Genomic DNA, 19204 nt, shown 5'->3' with positions numbered 1-19204 from the left:
CATGTGTGCTGGTGTCAGAGCGGCAGCTGTGGTGATGCTTTGCCTGACCAGCAGGGGGCAGGTGGCGAACAACTCATCAAAGATGGCCTGCGAGGGAAACGATTGCTCACTCTGCGCTTTGACTTCTCACCCCGCATTATGAAGATTTTAATGACAAGCCAAGCATGAAATCAGCACCACAGTTTATGAAAACAGTGCAAGTATATTAACACGAGTAAGCTGCGAGTAACTTCTACATGATGTTTAAAAGTTGGAAAACATCTCCTGTAAGAGTATTTATACTAATACACGTGCACTCCAATTTATGTAAAATTAAATGTAGGAATGACAATATCTTTGTTTATTTGTACTTATAATGCATTCTATACTATAAGTCATACTTTATACTGTACTTTATACCTTGTTCTATATTCGTCATTACTCATATTTTGATAGATTTGTGTAACTTTACTTAAATAAAAAGCATACTTTGAGTACTTCTAGAATGTGGTATTGCTCATACACATGAACCTTTTATAAAATTACCAGTTTCAGTATATTTCTACACTGAATGTGTTATTGCTAATACTAGTAGGTATTGTTACCCTGTAATAGAGTATTCCTTCACAGTATCATTACAAATCTACATTGATTTTTTTTTTATTTAAATACAACTTCAAAAGCATGATTTATAACAGAACCTTGACTACGATTTTAAAAGCCTTACTTAACACTTTTTTCAGAATAAGGTGTTACCAGTGCTGTGGTAAATTTGTATACTTTAAATGCACAGCAAAGCTTGTGTTCATGAGTGTGATGAGACAAAGTTCTTCTAGAGGAAAGCCCCTGTACTCTATCTCTTTTTAGGAACACCTCTGGGCACTTGTTTGATTTATTTTGAAGCGTTTTTTAACCTGATTTGAATTTCTTTGGTCTCTGGAACATCAAACTTAGAACAACTCAGAGATTTTGCCCCTAGATAAGTTTTTTTTTCCCCGCCCTCAAAGTTATACTTTTACCATCTTTGCTACAGAATTCTCTCTAAAGTCTTATTACTAATATGTGTTTAAAAATATATGCTTATCTGTGTTTCTTCACTGTGGTACTTTTAATTTGTACTTCGAAACGTGTTACCATTTGCTACTGTGCTTGTACACTTTACCTGTTTCTTTGAATTTTTTACACCTGCTGTGGTTTTGTTCATTTGTACCTGAGTATTTATGGTGTCATTACTAATACTTTGGCCATTTTTGTACTTTAAAAGGAGGGTTTTACCTGTAATGAAGTAGTTTTAGTAATAAACACACTGCTTTTACCTTTCTTTTTTTTTTAAAGACGAGCTAAAACAGAACTTTAATGTTTTTCTGTACTTACGAAAACTATTGGATGGATATCTTTTATTTATTTTTTTGGATGGACTTTTCAAAGTCCAGCCATCTCGGCAATACCTGTGGGCATCTATTTGGGAAGTTATCTCGAAGTGTTATATAAGTTTATATTTATTTGTCTCTGGGAAAGAAAAACACAGAAATAAAATTCAGATTTTGCCTAAAACTACATTTTAAAAAGCTTTCTTTCTCCCCTGTAAGTTACTTTTCTGCCATCTCTGCTTTTACAGAATTCTTTTTTATACATATATATCTGGTAATGCTAATATGTCCCTATAGGGTTTCTGTACTCCTATTTGTACTTCACACTGAGGTACTTCTAACGCAGTAGAAATGAGCTTCATTCAAGGGGTGCCAGGACTCTCTCAGAGCCTGCAGAGCTCAGTCGTTCGTAGGAGAGTGGAGGCCCTACTCCACCATATCAACTGCTAGCAAACCATCTGAGGAGGGAAAGCAGAGCTCCACTAAAATGGTGTATAGTGGAGGTGGGGTCCTGCTGACTTCAACTAAGGATACAGTCTGGTGGTGGGAGGCAGCCTTCGAGGATCTGCTCAATCCCACTGACATGTCTTCCGTAGAGGAAGCAAATTTGGTGACGAGGGGAACGACTCGTCCATCACTGGACCAGTTCTTTATCCTCGAAGATACTTGAGGGTGTTTGGGTGTTTGTCCAACATGTGCTTTGTGGACTTGGACAAATCATTCGACCATGTCCCGAACCATTCTGTTCCTGTATGAGCCACGTACAACCACATTGCTGGTAATAAGTCGGACTCCTCCTGAGTGGGTGTTGTCACAGATTCAGTTCATAGTTTTTATGGACAGAAGTGAAACACGACAAATGAGAATCAGCACCTCCAAGTCCAAGAGCACGGTTCTCAGCAGGAAAAGGGTGGAGTGCCCATTCTGGGTTAGAGACCCAAGTGGAGAACTTTAAGTTCCTCAGGGTGTTGTTCACAAGTGAGAGGAGGGTGGAGCGGGAGATGTCTGTGATGTGGACTCTGGTTTGTACTGGTTTGTCATGCAAAAGAGAGATCTGAGTGTAATGCCCATTTACGTTCTTACTTTCACCTGTGGTCACAATCTCTGTGTAGTGACTGGAAGAATGAGATGGGAGAAATGGGGCTTTCTCCAAAAGCTGGCTGGGCTCTCCCTTAGAGATTAGGAGTTCAGACATTTTGAAGGGACTCAGAGTAGAGCCAGCTCAGGTAAGTAAGTAAGTAAGTAAAACTTTATTTATATAGCACCTTTCAAGATAAAAATCACAAAGTGCTTCACAGAATCTAAAACCTAAAAATAAAAATCAACCAAAAGCAAGTTTAAAAAGATGGGTTTTTAGCTGTTTTTTAAAAGCGACCACTGAGTCCACAGATCTCAGACTCAAAGGGAGAGAGTTCCACAATCTGGGGGCCACAGTTCCAAAAGCTTTGTCGCCTTTTGTTCTCAGCCTCGTGTGTTGGACAGCAAGCAAGCCCTGGTCACATGACCTCAGGGACCTGCTGGGAATGTATGGATGTAAAAGTTCACTTATATATGTTGGTGCTTGTCCATGCAGAGCCCTGAAAGTCAAGGTCAAAACCTTAAACTGGATTCTGAATTTAACAGGGAGCCAGTGCAGCTGAATCAGCAGGGGTGTGACATGGGAAAACTTGGAGGACTTGGTCAGAAGCTTTGCAGCAGCGTTCTGAACAACTTGCAGACGCTCCAAAGAGGCTTTACATAAACAAGTAAACAAAGAATTACAATAGTCCAGACGAGATGAAACAAATGCATGAATGACAATTTCTAATTCGGAGCGCGATACAATGGGACTCAGCTTAGCAATGTTTCTCAAGTGATAAAAACAGGAGCAAACCAAAGATTTTACATGGGCATCCAAAGTCAGAGCTGAGTCAATACTAACACCAAGGCTCCTGATAGACGGTGTTAGTATGTGATTCAGGTATCTGATTCTGAGGCCCTGGGATAGGTCCAGGACACACTGGTGAGATTATGTCTCTCGGCTTACCTGGTAACGGCTCGGCGTTCCCTCGGATGAGCAATAGGTGACTACAGAGGGAGGTGGGCTTCTCTGCTCAGACTGCTGCACCTGTGACTGGGCCCTGGGGTATTTTCTTGTACCTTTCCTTAAGTACAGCATTTATAACTAAAGACGATCTAGACGGAAGTCCCTGCTCATATTTGACAAATCAGCTCGAAGAATGACATAAATTAATTTTAATTCCAATTATTTCTGAGATGTAAAACTTAAAAAAAATGTTTTTACTGTTATTATTGTTATTATTACAAAAAATCCCTAGAAGTTATACTTGTACCACTGTCTGTCCTGTAACAAAACCTTTCTCATGTGTCTCAAGGCTAATGCGTCTGTATGGAGTTGGAGTACTTTTGTAATGTATTACTGTGGTATTTCTAATGCAGGACTGAATTATTACTAACCTATGTGTGTAACTTGAGCTGTTACTGTGTATTTCAACACGTTTTGCTTTGTCTGGGCTCAGTTCCTCTTTTGAGGTGAAACAGGAGGACTCGGTTTCTGATTCATATTCTTCAGACTGTGTTTTCTTCTCGAAGTGAGACCTCGTGGTTTTCCCCGCTCTCTGCCTAATTTGGACGTCACAGGGAATTTCCAGTGGGGAAGGAAATCAAGTCAACTTTATTTCAACTGACTATCGTCAGTCAGTGTCACCTGCGGGACTGCTGTCGCTCCCTCTGGATTATAATCCCACTCGGATTAAAATTGTTCATTAAAGTTGTTAAAGTGTAATGACGCGCCCGTGTCGCGTCATGACGTACTCCGGGTAAAGTGGATGGATCGGTAGCTCAGCATGGCGCAGTGATGTGCACAAGTGAAGCGAACTGAGGAGGACTGTCACTCAAAGAGAACTCTTCACCTGACCGACCGAAACAGGTAACAGCCTGGTTAACTAACCAGCTAACTAAACTAACCGGCTAGCTGCACGTTTCCATTCATAATCACAACTTCAGCGGGACCCGTTACAACTCTTTGGCAGCTGGCTTTGTTTTGCTGCTTACTTCCTCATTAGCCAGGTAACTGTTAGGACCCCGGGCCAAACTCCATGTTAAAAACGGTAAGATGTTATTTTCTGTAATGTCAGTAGCCTCGGGAATATTTCACGTCACCGTTAAAGTGCATTACGTGTTTGTAACACCCACCAGCTAATTCGGCCACGATTAATCAAACATCAAATTCTCGGGTTAGTGAAAGTTTGAACTTTAATCCAACTTTTAATCTCGTTTAACTCGCTCTGGTCTTTGGTAGCCAAAGGGCAGAATTGTTAAACTGACAAAATAATTAAAACGACATTTTTATTTACACTGAACTGCTGTGTGGATTTTAGACTTGCCGAATACATGACTGGGGTCGGCTGATTCTGGTATCTATTCATTTATATCGCAATGTTTGGTGTATCGAAGTGAATAGCGAAGGACGGTGTAACTGGCAGATTTTAATACGAAGTTTTGTGTTACGCTCTCCGCATACGGAACCTACGAGGCTAGCTCCCGGGCAGCCAGGACAGGCAGCGGTTAGCGAGGACGGGGCTCGCTTTGACTTGAAGCCCGAGATTAGACTCGAGCTGTACTGAGGTCGGTGCTGTGGAAGCGCCGGCCAACAGTCTGCCTGCTTTAACGGCCGCTTTAGCCACATGAACAACAACAACAACAACAACCCGGAGGAGCTAATTAGCTGTTAGCCGCAGAGCTAACGTAGATCACACAGGCACGCTCGTGAGAACGAGGACGAGCGATGCTGCTGACAGGTAACAAGTGTCAGCGATCAATAATCAGTAGTTATTATCGGGTATATACGACTGTGTATTACAAACTGTGTATCACCCAAGGTTAAATATATATTTATATATATAATAAACAAAGAGTGATTTCCGAGAACAGAAAACTCAGTTCACAAGGTATAAAATTAATAAACTGACAATAAAAAACGACAACAGCCAAAAAACATTTAATAAGATGGCCAAAAAAGAGGCAAATTTATGAAAGACCTGCAGAGTCACGAGAAAAATGTGCACTTTTTGAGGAAAAGGATAAAAATTGATAAATATAAGGAGAAAACTCAGGTAAACTCACGAGAAACACGTGCACAAGCGTAAGAAAGCAAAAATGATGAAACCTTCAAAGGTGCTCAAATTTCATTAATCGTTGAGGAAGTTAGTTGCTGGAGACACCTGGCCTACTTCTGCAGGTTAGTGCTGGAGGTCTCACTGTGTGATGAACTGAGATGGAAGCATTTCCCTCCACAGTCACGTTTTTAGAAGTCAGCAGGTAAATTTCTCAACGGGACTAAAGCCCGAGTGTTTACTGCCGTCATGTCAACTGTTTACATTTAGTTTTTTGCCTGCATGTTTCACAGCTTGCTCAGCAAAGTTTGTGCTCTTGAATTAACAACCCTAATACATATTCCTCATTCTAATGCAATAAGGACTGTCTCTGTGTTTTTCTTTTCTGCTTCTTTTTCTTCTTCTTTTTTGGTACAAGAATTTCCAAATTCCCTGAAATACTCTAATACAAGACCAAAGCCGGCTTACCAGCTTAAATACTATGATATTAGCTCTTTATTACTCCTTATAAAGGACTTATCAAAGCCTTATTTAACATGACTGAAACAGCAAACAAAAAAGTGTCAGTGGTGTGTCCCCATTGTGAAGTGAGGTGCAGTTTCTAACAGATTCACTGGTAGTTTGACGCTCATTAATCCACACAGCTCCAAAATAATGATAACAGCCACTGAGTTCCAGTTAAAAATAACAACTGCATGCTTGTTTAAGAAACCTGTGCAGCAGGTCTTTACCTCCCACCACCAACCCCCCCCCCCCTCCTGTCCAACAGCATGCCGTCAAAGACCATTTACTGTGTGATCGGGCTGTTGTGTGGTTTCTGGGCTGCAGTGAAAGCAGCTTAGGTGTTAAGTGAAGGAGGAAGTGACATACAAGTGAAATGGCCTTCACTCTAATATCAGTCGAAAGACTGTATTAAGACACACAAAAAGGCAACTTTTATAAAGGCCTCTAGGTCAGGCCTCTCTAAGTCAGGGGTGGGCAACTCCACACCTCAAGGGCCGGTGTCCTGCAGGTTTTAGATCTCACCCTGGGTCAACTTACCTGAATCAAATGATTAGTTCATCACCAGGCCTCTGGAGAACTTCAAGACATGCTGAGGAGGTAATTTAGCAATTTAATTCAGCTGTGTTGGTTTAAGACACATCTGCCCACCCCTGCTCTAAGTGGTCAGGTATAAAATGCAGTTTTTAAGAACCAGTTCGTTTACCATTTACAGGCCTATATGCATCATGAAAAGGGATGCACCAATTCAACTTTCAACCCCATTCATCTGTACGCTAACATCAGGTTGAGCCTTAATGTTGCTTCTCTAACTTTCTAAAATAAAATATGCCAAAAAAAGAAAGAAAAGAAAAATGCATTTACAAATGTATTCTGTATTTGAGCTGAGTGTGAGAGTCTTTACTGCTGGTACTCCTCCTGTCCCTGCTCTCAGTCTCGCTGTGGGTGCATCTCCTCACACACGGAGTGGAGCACACAGAGAAACAGGAGAAGAGAAATAGTATGATAATGCCACTGTTCTGTCACTGCAAGTGCACAAAGGCTTCCCAACATGTGGGAAAACGTAACGAGAGAGAGGATGGAAAAAGCTGTCGGCAGTTACTGGTTAAATTAAAAACTTTAGCAAATGTTCAAAGTAACTGCTGGCCTCTAAAAAGGCCTTTAACCCTCAAATAAACGGTCAATAAAGTTGCTTTCAGTAAATTTTCTGTTGCTAAAATAAGAGATTAACCATTAATTGTTGCAGTTCTGCAGTTGATCGTTTTTAATGGTCGCTTTGAAAAAAGAAAGTTGTGAATGAAGTAGTTGTAACAGAAAGTAGAGTATTTAGAGAGTGAGTCATTTTACTCATATAGAATTCTAATTCAAGGTGAAGACGGTTGTGTAGAGTGCAAATAAAAAGCCTCAGTTATAATTAAACGTGTTGTGATGAGCAGAAAACATAAAAATAAGAAGAAGGAACAGAGCACTTTTGTCATTCTGGTCTCTTACTCATAATAATAATAGCTGATGTCACTCCGTGGGTTTAACTGACGTGTTGCTCGACCTTTTGCAGACGCCACCATGGCCGGAGACGACCACTACCTACACACTCCCAACCAGGTAAACTCACCTGGGGCTCAGCCTCCATGTTTTTTTTAGAATGTCCAGCTTGGGGCCGGCTATTCTGGGTATAAAGAGCAGTCAGAGAGAACAGAGGTCTGCAGAAAAATGATCTTACCTCTGCGACCTCAGTAAACAGTTTCCTGATGCATTTATAGTCTCATTTACTAATTTTAAGTCGTGTTTGACCCAATATGATGATGATTTGGTAAATTATGCTCCTTTTGTAGTCAGAAAGGGAGACAAAGCAAGGGCTGTTTTAGGATGTCATTGACAAAATGATGATGAAAAAAGCAGCAGGCTCCAAAAACACGACTTTAATAACCAGTGGGAGATGTCACCGTTTCTGCAGGCTGACAAATAACAGCCCATATTTCTCCTCTGAAGGAGACAATCTCCCCCCTTTTTAAACCCTTTGAAATACTTGGATCTACACCAGTATCAAGGTATCACAACCTTTTTAGAAAAGCGGTATTAAAGTGGGAAGTGCTCACATGTGTGCATGTAAATGAGACAGTATCAATATCGATCCTCAACATTAGGAAACTGTGCTGCTATTTTTGTTCCTTCTTCCTCGTGAACGGAGCCATAAAAAGGCTCTTTGAGTCACTTCTGTCCAACATCATGCAGATTATTGAAGAACGTGATTGGCCAGCAGCTTTGTTGTTTGATTACCTGTGCTGATCATCGAGCCTAGTGCACTAATACTTTCTATTACTGTGTTAGACACAAATGTAATGTGATTACAGTAACTCATTTCTTTGGAACATTTTCCACGCAGCACTTTTCAGTTGTTCTTTAGCTTTTTTTGATCATTACTGTTTCTGTGGTTCTCCTCTGATCTTCTTCTGATCTTTTCCTTCCTGGTTGTCATCTTCAACTCCTTCCTCCTCTCCAGCTTCATCTTCTTTGTATTTCTTGGTCTTTGTATAGCTCTTATTGATTATATTTTTCATCTGCGTGATCTTCTTCTCGATGTTCGTCTACATCGTCACCCTCTTCTTGTTATTTCCTATTCTTCTTTTTCTTCTTGGCCTTAATCTTCTTAAACAGCTTCATCTTCTACTTATCGGTCTTTGTCTTCCTCGTGGTCTTATACCTGTTCTTCCTTGTCTTGATCGGTCTCTTCTTCTTGATTTGCTTGTATATTCCTGATCTATGTCAGTGCTTTCTTTTCCTTCTTTGTCTTCTTCTTCTTGTCCTTCTTATTGATCTTTCTCCTTGGTCGTGGTTCCTTTGTGGCACCGATTCATGCAGTCTCTTTGAACAGACCATGCTGGGGTATCTCTTCTGCTTGAACCCTGAGAAGCACTGATGTGGGGCTCTGATCCGAGCTGCTGTTAATAACTGTCCTGTTCTCGTTAATGGACCATTGTTTCTTTGGTATAACATGAATTATTGCAGTTAACGTCACTCAAGCTGCACACATGTGAAGAACAAGAACTAAATAATAATAATGTCTTCCTGTGTTTATTTAAGTCTAAAGTCAGACTTCGTGTTTTTGTCTTTACTGCAGATGTTTGATAACATCATGATGGACTCGTCATGGGAGTTTCCACATTTTGCGATGCCTCAGACGTCTCTGCGGACAGGTGAGAGTCCTGCAGGTGTGTCCCACACTGTCAGAGTGGGTGTCTTTGGGGTTCAGACTGCTGGTCCAACAATAAGACGTCATGTAGGACTTTCCTGTTGGTTTGATTTGACCTCTGTACTTTCAGAGTTTATTTACTTTGAATGTGTTGTGTTGTTTTTATCTGGATTTCCCCTTTGTTTCTGAACAATAGTATAATTTCTGAAGAAAAAAAAGAGCAGCCATGGGTGGCATTAATCATCTCTTAAACTTGTCATTTTGAGATGACGGCTTAATCTTCGTGCATAAAAATAGCACACTGTCACGCAACCATCACGCCTGTCTCTCCTGTCGTCCCCACAAAAGCTGTCAGGTCTTTTGTTTTCAGACGGTTTCCTTTGGTCTCCCTCACTCCGCCCTCCTGAGGTTATTACTGTGTAGTTAGCATGAAATAAAAAACACGCAGGTGGAGATAAAGTATCTGCTGCCCCATTTGTGTAATTGTGTTGAGCTCATACTTTACATACTCGAGCCTGATTGAAAAGCAGTTTAGTTCTTTTCCTGTTGCAGTGTTTGCTTCCTGACACTCGTCGTTTGGTTGACTGTGGTCGTTATATCCACACGTATCATTGTTGTTTGGGTAATACTCAAAATTTAAAGGGACCCACTAAGACTTATGGCACTGGTATTCCAAATATTTACCAAAAAAACCCGACAATAAATTTCATGTGTGATTTGGTTTAAAGTTCCAGGAAAAGTCAGACAAATGGACTTTGACTTGGACTGGTATGTCAGACAATGAGAGCTTTATATGGACCGTTACGGCATGAATGAAGCCTTTGTTCAGACAGAAGCTGAAGGCTCTATAACATGTGTGAAAGAAACATTAAAACCACACACAGGTTGAACAGATGCCGCTGGGGAGGAAAAACTTCCGAAACTCCACTTTCTTTTTGCAAAAGTGAATTTCTGTTGAGGGGGAAAAAATGAAGGTAAAGTGAAAGAGGAGTTTCATGACGTGTCCTCTGTGGTGGCTGTGGGACGGTAGCTCAGCTCTCACTTCCCTTTAATATCAACACATCGTTTCTCTGAGTAGAGACAGAGGTATAGCTCACATGGGGAAACTGGCTCCTCTTTACATTTACATGTGGCTACAGTGGTACACAGAAAGTGGCGATTACAGCATTTCTTCTTTTAACGTGTGGAAAAATACAACCGGCCTCTCCTGCACATATGAATGGCAGAGGAAACGCAACAAGGTCGACATTTCACAGTTCATATTTCATGTGAGACAACATTTCACCGACATTAAACAGAATCTCACATGACGGGAAACCTGACATGAAACACAATATGTCGCAAAAGACATTAAACATAACGTGACATTTTAGAAAATGTGTCATCAAACCAAACTGAATGAAAGATGACGTTTAAATCTCAGCGTTTTAGAAAATCGACATTGCGCGAGACGGCCGCGTTACGAGTTTTACAAACGACAATTCAGGAAAGGATCACCGCAAAAGACATTTCAGATGGCACGAAATTTCAATCGAAGCGGAGACACTCGAAACACTGTCGCGTGCAGATTTCTTGAAAGCCGTTTTACAGGATGTTGATAGCAAATGAGACGAGATTTCAGGGAAGATGTTTTACATTCTCCTACTTATCAGATGCATATTTTAAGAAAAACTGATGACATTACAAAAAACACAACAGAAAAAAACATAAAACATTTCTGAAAAGAGAGTTTAGAAAAAAAATGAGACGCCACTACAGGTGATGAGCTCACACAAAACATTTCTTATTGCACATCACAAAAGTTTGAGGTTAAAAAGGAGCTCAAACTGAAATGTTGGTTAAACACTCTTTACGGTCTACTTATCAGTAATAATGACATAGTTGTAATGATCTTTGGTTATTAAACCGTGGAAACCTCAAACCGTGGAAGGGAGTTCCCCTCACTGTGTCACAGTGCTGCTCATAGGATATCGTTGGGGTTCTCCCTCTAATATTGATGGTCTGCAGCTCAAAGAGTCTTATCTCTGGAACTGAATAGGATTGGTTAGAGCACTGTTGTTCAGCAGATGGTTGTCTGAGGGGGACAAACCAGAGACCAGACCCAGGGTGAGGGGTGACAGATACCCCAGGGAAACTTTGTGTAGAGAAAAGCGTAACTCGGTCTTTATTTCATGTGTAAGATATCTCAGATAAGTTCTCTGACACCTCTAAATGTCTCGATTGTCTGAAACCCCAAAACGAATTTTCAAAGAAACAAATCAGCTGTATGAGAAAATGTTTGAATCTGTCTGAATCTGAGTCTTTGTGGTTTCAGTGGACGGACCGTTCCTGCAGATCGTGGAGCAGCCCAAACAGGTAACACTCACCTGTCCCGTCTTATCAGAGACGACTGACCGCTGGGTTTAGTTTATTTTTAAATTGGTTTTATTTAGAATTAAAAAAGGGAAATGACTTCAGTACAGGACGTTTGGCTGTTTAAGTCACACCTGTAACTACTGCTGTTTTCTTTTCCTGTCTTTTGTTGCTGATGGTCACGCTGACTGTAACGGCACTCTGACCGTGTTCTGATGTCACTTCCTTTAATGCAGCGGTCCTCAACCCCCGGGCCACGGACCGGTACTGGTCCATGAGTCGTTTGGTACCGGGCCGCCAGAGTTGAGGCTCATTGTCGGACATAAACCGGTCCATGGCGCAAAAAAAGGTTGGGGACCGCTGCTTTAATGGGACAGTGAAACACAGTTAGGTCGTAAGTTGTGGAGTGGAGCAAAGACTGGGGGGGGGTGTGTGTGTGTGTGTGAATAACAGGGTCCCCACTGAGTCATTAAAGAGTCAGTCATTAAAGTGAAGGATGTTAAGGTGTTAAAAGCTCCTGTGTTGAATTTACAGGTGTTATTTTTAACACTGACGGAAGAAATACATTTAACGCTCATACGACCTATTTTAGTGACCGTCTGTGGTCATTAATGATCTCTGTTATACTTTAAACAGGAAATCTTTATTTAACGTGCTTCTCATGGTGCTGCTTGCTTTCTGTTCAAGCTTGTATTTACAGTCAAACTGAAGTATGTAAATTTGGATGTAGCCGTTGGCACGTTGGCAAGACTCATCATTAGCATTTCTGTCACCGCCATGATGTTTTTGGACGAAAGGTCAAAGTGTTAGCGGCGCGGTTTATCCCGGGAGTGGGAGGGCACTGACTTGGGTGGAGTATTTCCCATTAATTTTTGAGCTTTGAATCCTAAACATTTACACCTTTAATCTAATTTCACCCCCTAAATGTCACACCCTCCCTGCCTGTATATATTTATTTGATGACAGAGCTCCTTTAAGTTCAGCTGGATTAACACTGATGACTCAAAAGGAAGAAGGGGAAGCATCGCGAGTCTCAGAGTTGGATTTCACCCACCTGTTTAATGAATAATCACCTGAACGTGTGTTTAGGACAACAAGGTGACTGATTGTCAGCTGATGCATTGATACAGGTGTGTACTGTTGTCTTTGTTTTCCAGCGTGGCTTCAGGTTCAGGTACGGCTGCGAGGGGCCGTCTCACGGCGGTCTGCCGGGGGCCACCAGCGAGAAGAACAGGAAGACCTACCCCACCGTAAAGGTAACGCTTCCTGTCTGCACTTGTTCTCCAGGTATCGGACGTGCGGTCTGCAAATGTAAACCTCGTCCTGCGCACTCGCTACAGTCAGCTGACTCACCTGCTGAGCGCAGCGTTGAAACTTTCTTCCAGTTTGTTGGTCCAGGAAGTGTTTGAAGCACACAGAGTGAGCACTAAAATCAGATTGTGGTTCACTTCTGTCTGCAGCGGCAAGAGGAAATAAAACAGTTTCCTGCAGAGACTTTAATACTGCTGAGGCATCAGGCCGACTGTTTCTGTCGTTTTGCTGATTGAAGTTGTCAAACTGACTAAACCTGTTTTGAGCTGAAGCTGAAATGTGAAAGTAATGCCGTAGTGCGATTGAAGCTCTGGGAAATGATTGTTTATATCAGTTTCATCGCAGTGATCGTTCAGTGAGAGTAACACAGAGCTCCTTTAACTACAGTTATTAATAACACACACAGCCATTAAATGAGTTATTCATCACACTGTTTCTACTTTCACAAGCTAACACAGAGTAAGACCAGAGATGAGACCCAGTCCTGCTCTGCTGTATGTGCTGTATACCTGAGTATCAGTATAATGACACCGAGCTCACCTGGATGTTTGGAGGCCGAGCGGTCCCTCTGTGAACTGAATGTCCTGCTGATGTTGAAGCTCACTGTTTGTTGAGACGAGCCTTATTAGATCAAACCAGCTCCCTTTTGGTTAATTTTGGCTGACGTTATCTTGCCAGTTGAAGTTTTTAGTTGTAGGAAAATAAAATCAAAGCTAGTTTTAAGGTCATGATTATACGTGACGCGGACTTGAGTCCATGAATTTCATCCGTGTGGATGTCCAAATGCCCGCCTGTTTTTTTTTTACTGCACAGAATTTACATAACAGTGCACCAACTACACGTGTCCCAGGCGGCAGACTTCAAGCAGCCTTCACAGGAGTATAACAGGACTGACTGCTTGACTGTCGGGTCTCCAGCTGTCGGTATTTGTGTCCGTCGGCCAGCTTAATGTGACCTTAACCTGTTCAACTGAAAAACCAAACTACACTGGACACGCTGAGCTCGACCTCACACTACCCAAAAACCAAAAAGATGAACTCAGTCCTTCTCATAGTTTATCCATAAAGGCCGGTGTTCACTTACAGGCGTGTGACACCATCATACAGCTTAAAGCAGGGGTGTCAAACTTATGGGCCATGGGCCAGAATCACCCCACTGCAAACGGCTTTGGGAAATGTGAAGGAGGTCATAGATTTTGGACTTTGAACTGTGTTTCAGATGAAAACCTCCTTCGGGACCATCGACGTACACCAAAGTAACAGAATAAACAGTCAAATATCAGGTACTCTTCAATCTACTGCAGAAATTCCTTTGCTTTATTGTGATTTCACATGTTTTAGCGTCTGTGATCAAGAGAGAAATGGGTCTATAATAATTAATATATACATTCTTATCTTTACCTTAATAGTGTGAAACAGGCTTCGTAATGACTGAGGGAGAGATCCTAGTTTAAAGCAGTCAGTGTGGGTTGGACTAAGCTGTGCAGACAGTAATGTAAAGACGTGTTTGTAAAATTCCAAAAGGAAACAATTCCGATCTTAACATTTGCCAGATCAAAGCTATGGCTGAGGACACTTCCAGCTGATACATGGGTTCATGCAACCCTGCTTTAAGTTCTGGTGGAATTTCAGGAATGTTAAGTTTGGCTAGAAAGTCATTAATTGTGTTGCAGTTGGTTTGTGATCCTGAGGTGTAGAGCTCTGAGTAAAAGTCCTTTAATACATCGCCAAAAGTTGGTTCTGTTCATCTGGACGTCCAGATGATTTACTTACCTGGATGATTGAGCATGCATCAGGATGTTCCTGAATACATGATTCACTTTTTCATGAGCCGTGAAAGTTTAAGAATACCTGGCCCTAGATACCTTAAGAAGACTTGGCAGTTATCTATCAGGTTTGTCGCCGTTCAGTTGAGTAGGTTGTAAGTAGGTCAAGCCTCGTTTTGAGTTCAACATGCTTTTTAAAAATGGTCTGTTTAAGAGCAGACTGCTCATCGGCCTCCTTAACTTGTTGCATTAACCTATTTCATTCATGAGCGGCTTGTTTTTGCTGAATAAGTAGTAATTTGGCCTTAAAGGCATCCCATACAACAAGGCTGGAAGTCTCTGGGGAGGAGTTAGTAGCAAAGCAAAAGCCTCATCTTCTGTCATTATACAGAAGGGTTGAGTCGAAATCCCGTTGTAGGTGGGTGTGATTGGCACAGGAGTGGACCTGCTGCAGGCATTAAGTGTCAGTGACAGCGTAAACGATTCTCCAATACGTGTGGTACACGTGTGAGAGGTCTCTCTTGGTAGGATGTGAAGGACGCCACGCGTCACACAATCCATATTCAGATACAAAGGCTTGAATGACTGATGCAGATTTGCCAACTCCAGGCCTCGAGAGCTGAATCAAAGGATTAGTTCATCACCAGGCCTCTGGAGAACTTCAAGAAGTGTTGAGGAGGTAATTTAGCCATTTAAATAAGCTGTGGTGGATCAAGGACGCATCTAAAACCTGCAGGACGCCAGAACTGGGTCTAACCAACAATTAAAATCATCCCCCGGGATGAGAGAGTACTTATTTAAGGCAGGTTTGAAGAGAGTCTCGTCATCTCTGTTCGGAGCATAAACATTTACTAGAGCGACCAAAGTGTTGCACAATTTCCCACTGACTATAACAACTGTGCAGATTTGTGTGCTACAACAACCCGGGCCTCAAAGGGGATATTCTCGACAATCCTATCGTGCTTTAGCCTGGAAACGTGAGTGGAAGCACCGGCACCTCCACCGTGGGAGGACACGTCCAGTATTTTTACTTTTCAATTTTTAATGAATATTTACTGCATACCTAGGATGTTTGTGGATTCCTGGGGATGACTAAAGTATCTACTTAATCTGTCTAACGTAATCTGAATAGTGTTTGTTTTTTCTTGTATGACGACTCAGTGTGTGGTTAAACGTTTTCATGCTGACATGAAGGGGAGTTTCACCGGTCTGCCCTACTTAAGGTCAAAGTGGGCAGCATGTGGCCCACGATGTGAAACGAGTCTGACATCCTTGTCTTAAAGGGTTGCATTAACTTGTAACGACTTTAAAATCACAAAAATGTTGTGTTATGAATGTGTCGTAACAATATCATAGACTTAAACCTCTCTTGGGAGTCATCTTAAGAATCCTGTGATTTGGATATTTGAGTCCTCAGTGGAGGAAAGGTCTCGTTTACTATCTGCGTACATGTGGGCAATAATGCATTGAGTATTTAAAGCATGTAAAAAAAAGAGAAGAGAAAAGTTGCATAAATCACATTTAAAGGAAGTGTGCAGGGTTTGCCCCTGCTTACTTGTGATTTAGGAACCAGCTGTTAAACAGTGCGTCGCTGCGTCTGCTTGAACAGGTCAAAACGAGTTGCGTGAAGTCGTCGTTTCAGCGGCGTTACAAAGCTGCACGGTCTTTTCTCGTGAGCAGGGGAGAGGCTGGTGTTTACTATTGTCTGCCGAAGGGTGGTTTTGTTTCACTGTGGTTTTGGTCGGAGGTGACCGTCGCTGGCTTTAGAAGCCGGGGCGCTCTTGTTTCCACCCCGCGCTCTGTATGAGACTGACACAAGCACACGAGCTCGAGTTTCCTGCCGTGTTGTTTCTGTTGATGTTTAGTTTGGAGTCTGAAGCTCCCACATGTTCCGACCAAACCAGAAAACATGGGAAATCCCCAGATTCCTGCTTCTGTCTTTGTCTCGCTGACATTAAAACTATATGAAAGCTGATTAAAGAGATCCAGACTTTCAGACACAGGTCAGAACAGGAAGTGTTCGTTATAAAAAAAAATCATATGAGCTCATTTGTTTTCTGTACGTAGTCAAAACAGTTGCGTACGAGCTGAGAAGGACACGTTTTTTCTTGATGTAGAATCTGAATCTGAATAAAAATGATTCATTTTTGGACACAATGGGCTAAAAGAAGTTTATTTCAGTCACGCTTTGCTCTCTGCCCTTTAACTGAGTACATACAAAAGACGGACGTAGAACTTTGACAGAACCTCCTGGTTTGGGAAACGCTGGTTTAACGCCTGGCATTTTGACTTCCGCCATATTGGTTTTTTTGAAGCTTGATCTTTTCCTTCCTGGTTGTCTTCTTCTTCTTCTTTTTTTTCTTAATCTTTTTGATCTAAAGCCCAAGATTGTCTTCTTACTCTTGTCTTTCTTGGTCGTCTTCTTCTTCTTCTCCTTCTTCCTAAGTCGTGGTTACTGTGCGGCAGTGATTCACGCAGTCTCGTAAACTTGATGTTGTCAAAACACCTTTTCTGCCGTCATCGCAGCAGCCGATGGTTTTTGACTCTGTTTTAAAGTCGAGGGATCTTTGGAGGAGCTGCAGCTTTTGTTGCTTCAGCGTTGGCTGATGCTCAGTTCGTCATGTTATGCTACGTGTGGAGAAGAAGCATTTAAAAAGAACAGAAGGTGACTGCCGGTGAGATCGGAGCGCTCCCGGGCAGACCAGTGGTACACCGAGCGCCGTAACGTAAGGACAACATGGGCTCATATGCATCAGCTGGGTGTACGGTAGGCATGAATGAGATGAAGTCACTGACACAAATGAGGAAGTGTTCCTCCCACTCGCCGTGTTTGATCTGTGGGTCGTGTTAGAGAGATGTTGATGATGGTGAGTTTGCATGTTGAGGCTGCAGAGTGGGAAAACCCCTCCAGCTCTGGCAGGACCAGTGGGACGATGACTAGTCTGACTCACTCGACTCACCCGCTCCGTCTCTCTGTTTTTTTTAAATTGATAAGGCATCTGTCACCTTCACTGCCTGCGTCCCGTGGTGTCATGCTCTGTGTACGTACTCTGCTCTAATGTGTGCTCGTGAAGTTCCCCTGAAGTTTCCACAAGAGTTTTTGTTTTTCTAAACGACTGACTTTTCATGCCTGTAGTTTCTTTAATATTTCTAAGGAAGTTTTCTGGATAAAATTGGAATTTCCCTTTAAGGTTCTCCCAGTGATGAACATTATACACCTTTAAGACTTTAAAGGTTTTTTTTAAACTCGAGCAGACTTAGGAGAGATCTACTCAAGCAGCTTAAGCCACAAATTATTTTTGTGACTGATGATGGTGTTAATAGTGGAACGAGGTAAATCCATGTGCCCTGAGTCATTCCTGCTTTCATGAACATCAAGTTTTATTCAAGAGGATCTGATAGCAGCGAGTGATCGACTCACTGAGTCAATCATCGAGGCTGACAGGTGCTTTACCTGGCACAGGATCATCCATGCCACAAAGTTTTGAAGAATAAAACCAGATTTGAAGCTGCAGCTTCATGAAGCCAGATGTTGAGTTTAATCAAAAACAGCTGCAACAAAAAGTGAGGAAACGGCCGGTTTATTCCTTAATACCAACATTAAAGTGTTTTATGCATTTTATTTATGCTCGATGCATGAAATCCACTGGAATAAAAAACACTGTGATAGAAATATTAGCGGCCTGCAGTGTGTGATGAATGTGGAGCGCTCACGGATGTGTTTCACGTTGGAGAAGAAAACAGGAAAATGTCTGAGCGCGTGTTAACCACAGGCCTTATTTCAGGCGAATCAAACTTGTAGAAACGGTGAGTGCAAAATGCAAACTCATTCAGAAAGTTTATTTATTCAGATCAGAAAACTCCCTTTATTTCCCTCCCCGCTGCCTCAGCCCGGCCACAGCGCACACGCCGGGACAACTTGGTGAATGTTTGGATTTACTAAGTGTCTGAACCAACTTTGGCATCATTACCGTAAAACAAACATCCCCAGTAGCTGCACGCAGACTTCATCCCACAGCTGCTTTTCCTCACAATATTCCTCGAGACTCCGATAAACACTCGGAGCTCCTGCACGGATCGGATCTGTGCTCCGAGCGCTTTAGTTTTCTGACATCAGATGAAGTTTCAGCAAAATCTTCTGCTGGCCCGGACCTGTCCGAGAGCTCTCTGCAAACCACACACACACAAACACACCTCTGCTGTGTTTCATGTCTGTTGGGAATTTCCTCTCCTTGACACCCACATGTAATTACAAGGAAGTGGAGTTGCGTCACAAACAGGAAAGGTGCCGAGTTTCAGCTCGCAGATGAAAGCTCTGCATCCAGAGGTGTAATATCTGCGTTCGCGCCCACTCTGGCCCAGAAATACTGACATATTTAACCCTTTGTTGTTCGCTCGTGGTCGCACAGCGCTGCTGCACAGACTACAGGCTGCCTCAGCGGGTAAAACTCATCAGGTACAGAGAGACCGAAACAAAAACACATTCGGTCGTTGGATTTAAATTACTGTCGTCATTTTACACTCGGAGGCACCACTTTGAATTTTCCACAGCCTGTTGGTTCATGACATTTCATATTTGTGGTGATGTAGATTAATCCCGAGCTTCACTTTCATCGGTTAT

The 19204-nt window shown here is 42.2% G+C and overlaps 1 protein-coding gene across 2 annotated transcripts in view; it reads left to right on the top strand.

Annotated features, from left to right (window-relative positions):
• Positions 1-3998: 3998 nt before the first annotated feature.
• nfkb1 (nuclear factor of kappa light polypeptide gene enhancer in B-cells 1) overlaps positions 3999-19204 on the top strand; it is a 28363-nt gene continuing 13157 nt past the window's right edge. Inside the window, exons 1-5 of one of the 2 annotated variants that reach the window (XM_006797616.3) lie at positions 3999-4278; positions 7521-7567; positions 9084-9159; positions 11470-11510; positions 12665-12763. In XM_006797616.3, coding sequence (XP_006797679.3) covers positions 7529-7567; positions 9084-9159; positions 11470-11510; positions 12665-12763 — 255 coding nt within the window. In that variant the 5' untranslated portion in view covers positions 3999-4278; positions 7521-7528. Of the gene's footprint in view, positions 4279-7520; positions 7568-9083; positions 9175-11469; positions 11511-12664; positions 12764-19204 lie in introns of both variants that reach the window. The other variant, XM_035910667.2, reaches the window with a different exon arrangement.

This window comes from Neolamprologus brichardi, chromosome 2 (assembly GCF_056152115.1).
Source record: "Neolamprologus brichardi isolate AB-2024 chromosome 2, ASM5615211v1, whole genome shotgun sequence".
Classification (NCBI taxonomy): domain Eukaryota; kingdom Metazoa; phylum Chordata; class Actinopteri; order Cichliformes; family Cichlidae; genus Neolamprologus; species Neolamprologus brichardi.
The sequence above is the reverse complement of the archived record's forward strand: the minus strand, read 5'-3'. Positions and strand labels throughout refer to the sequence as shown.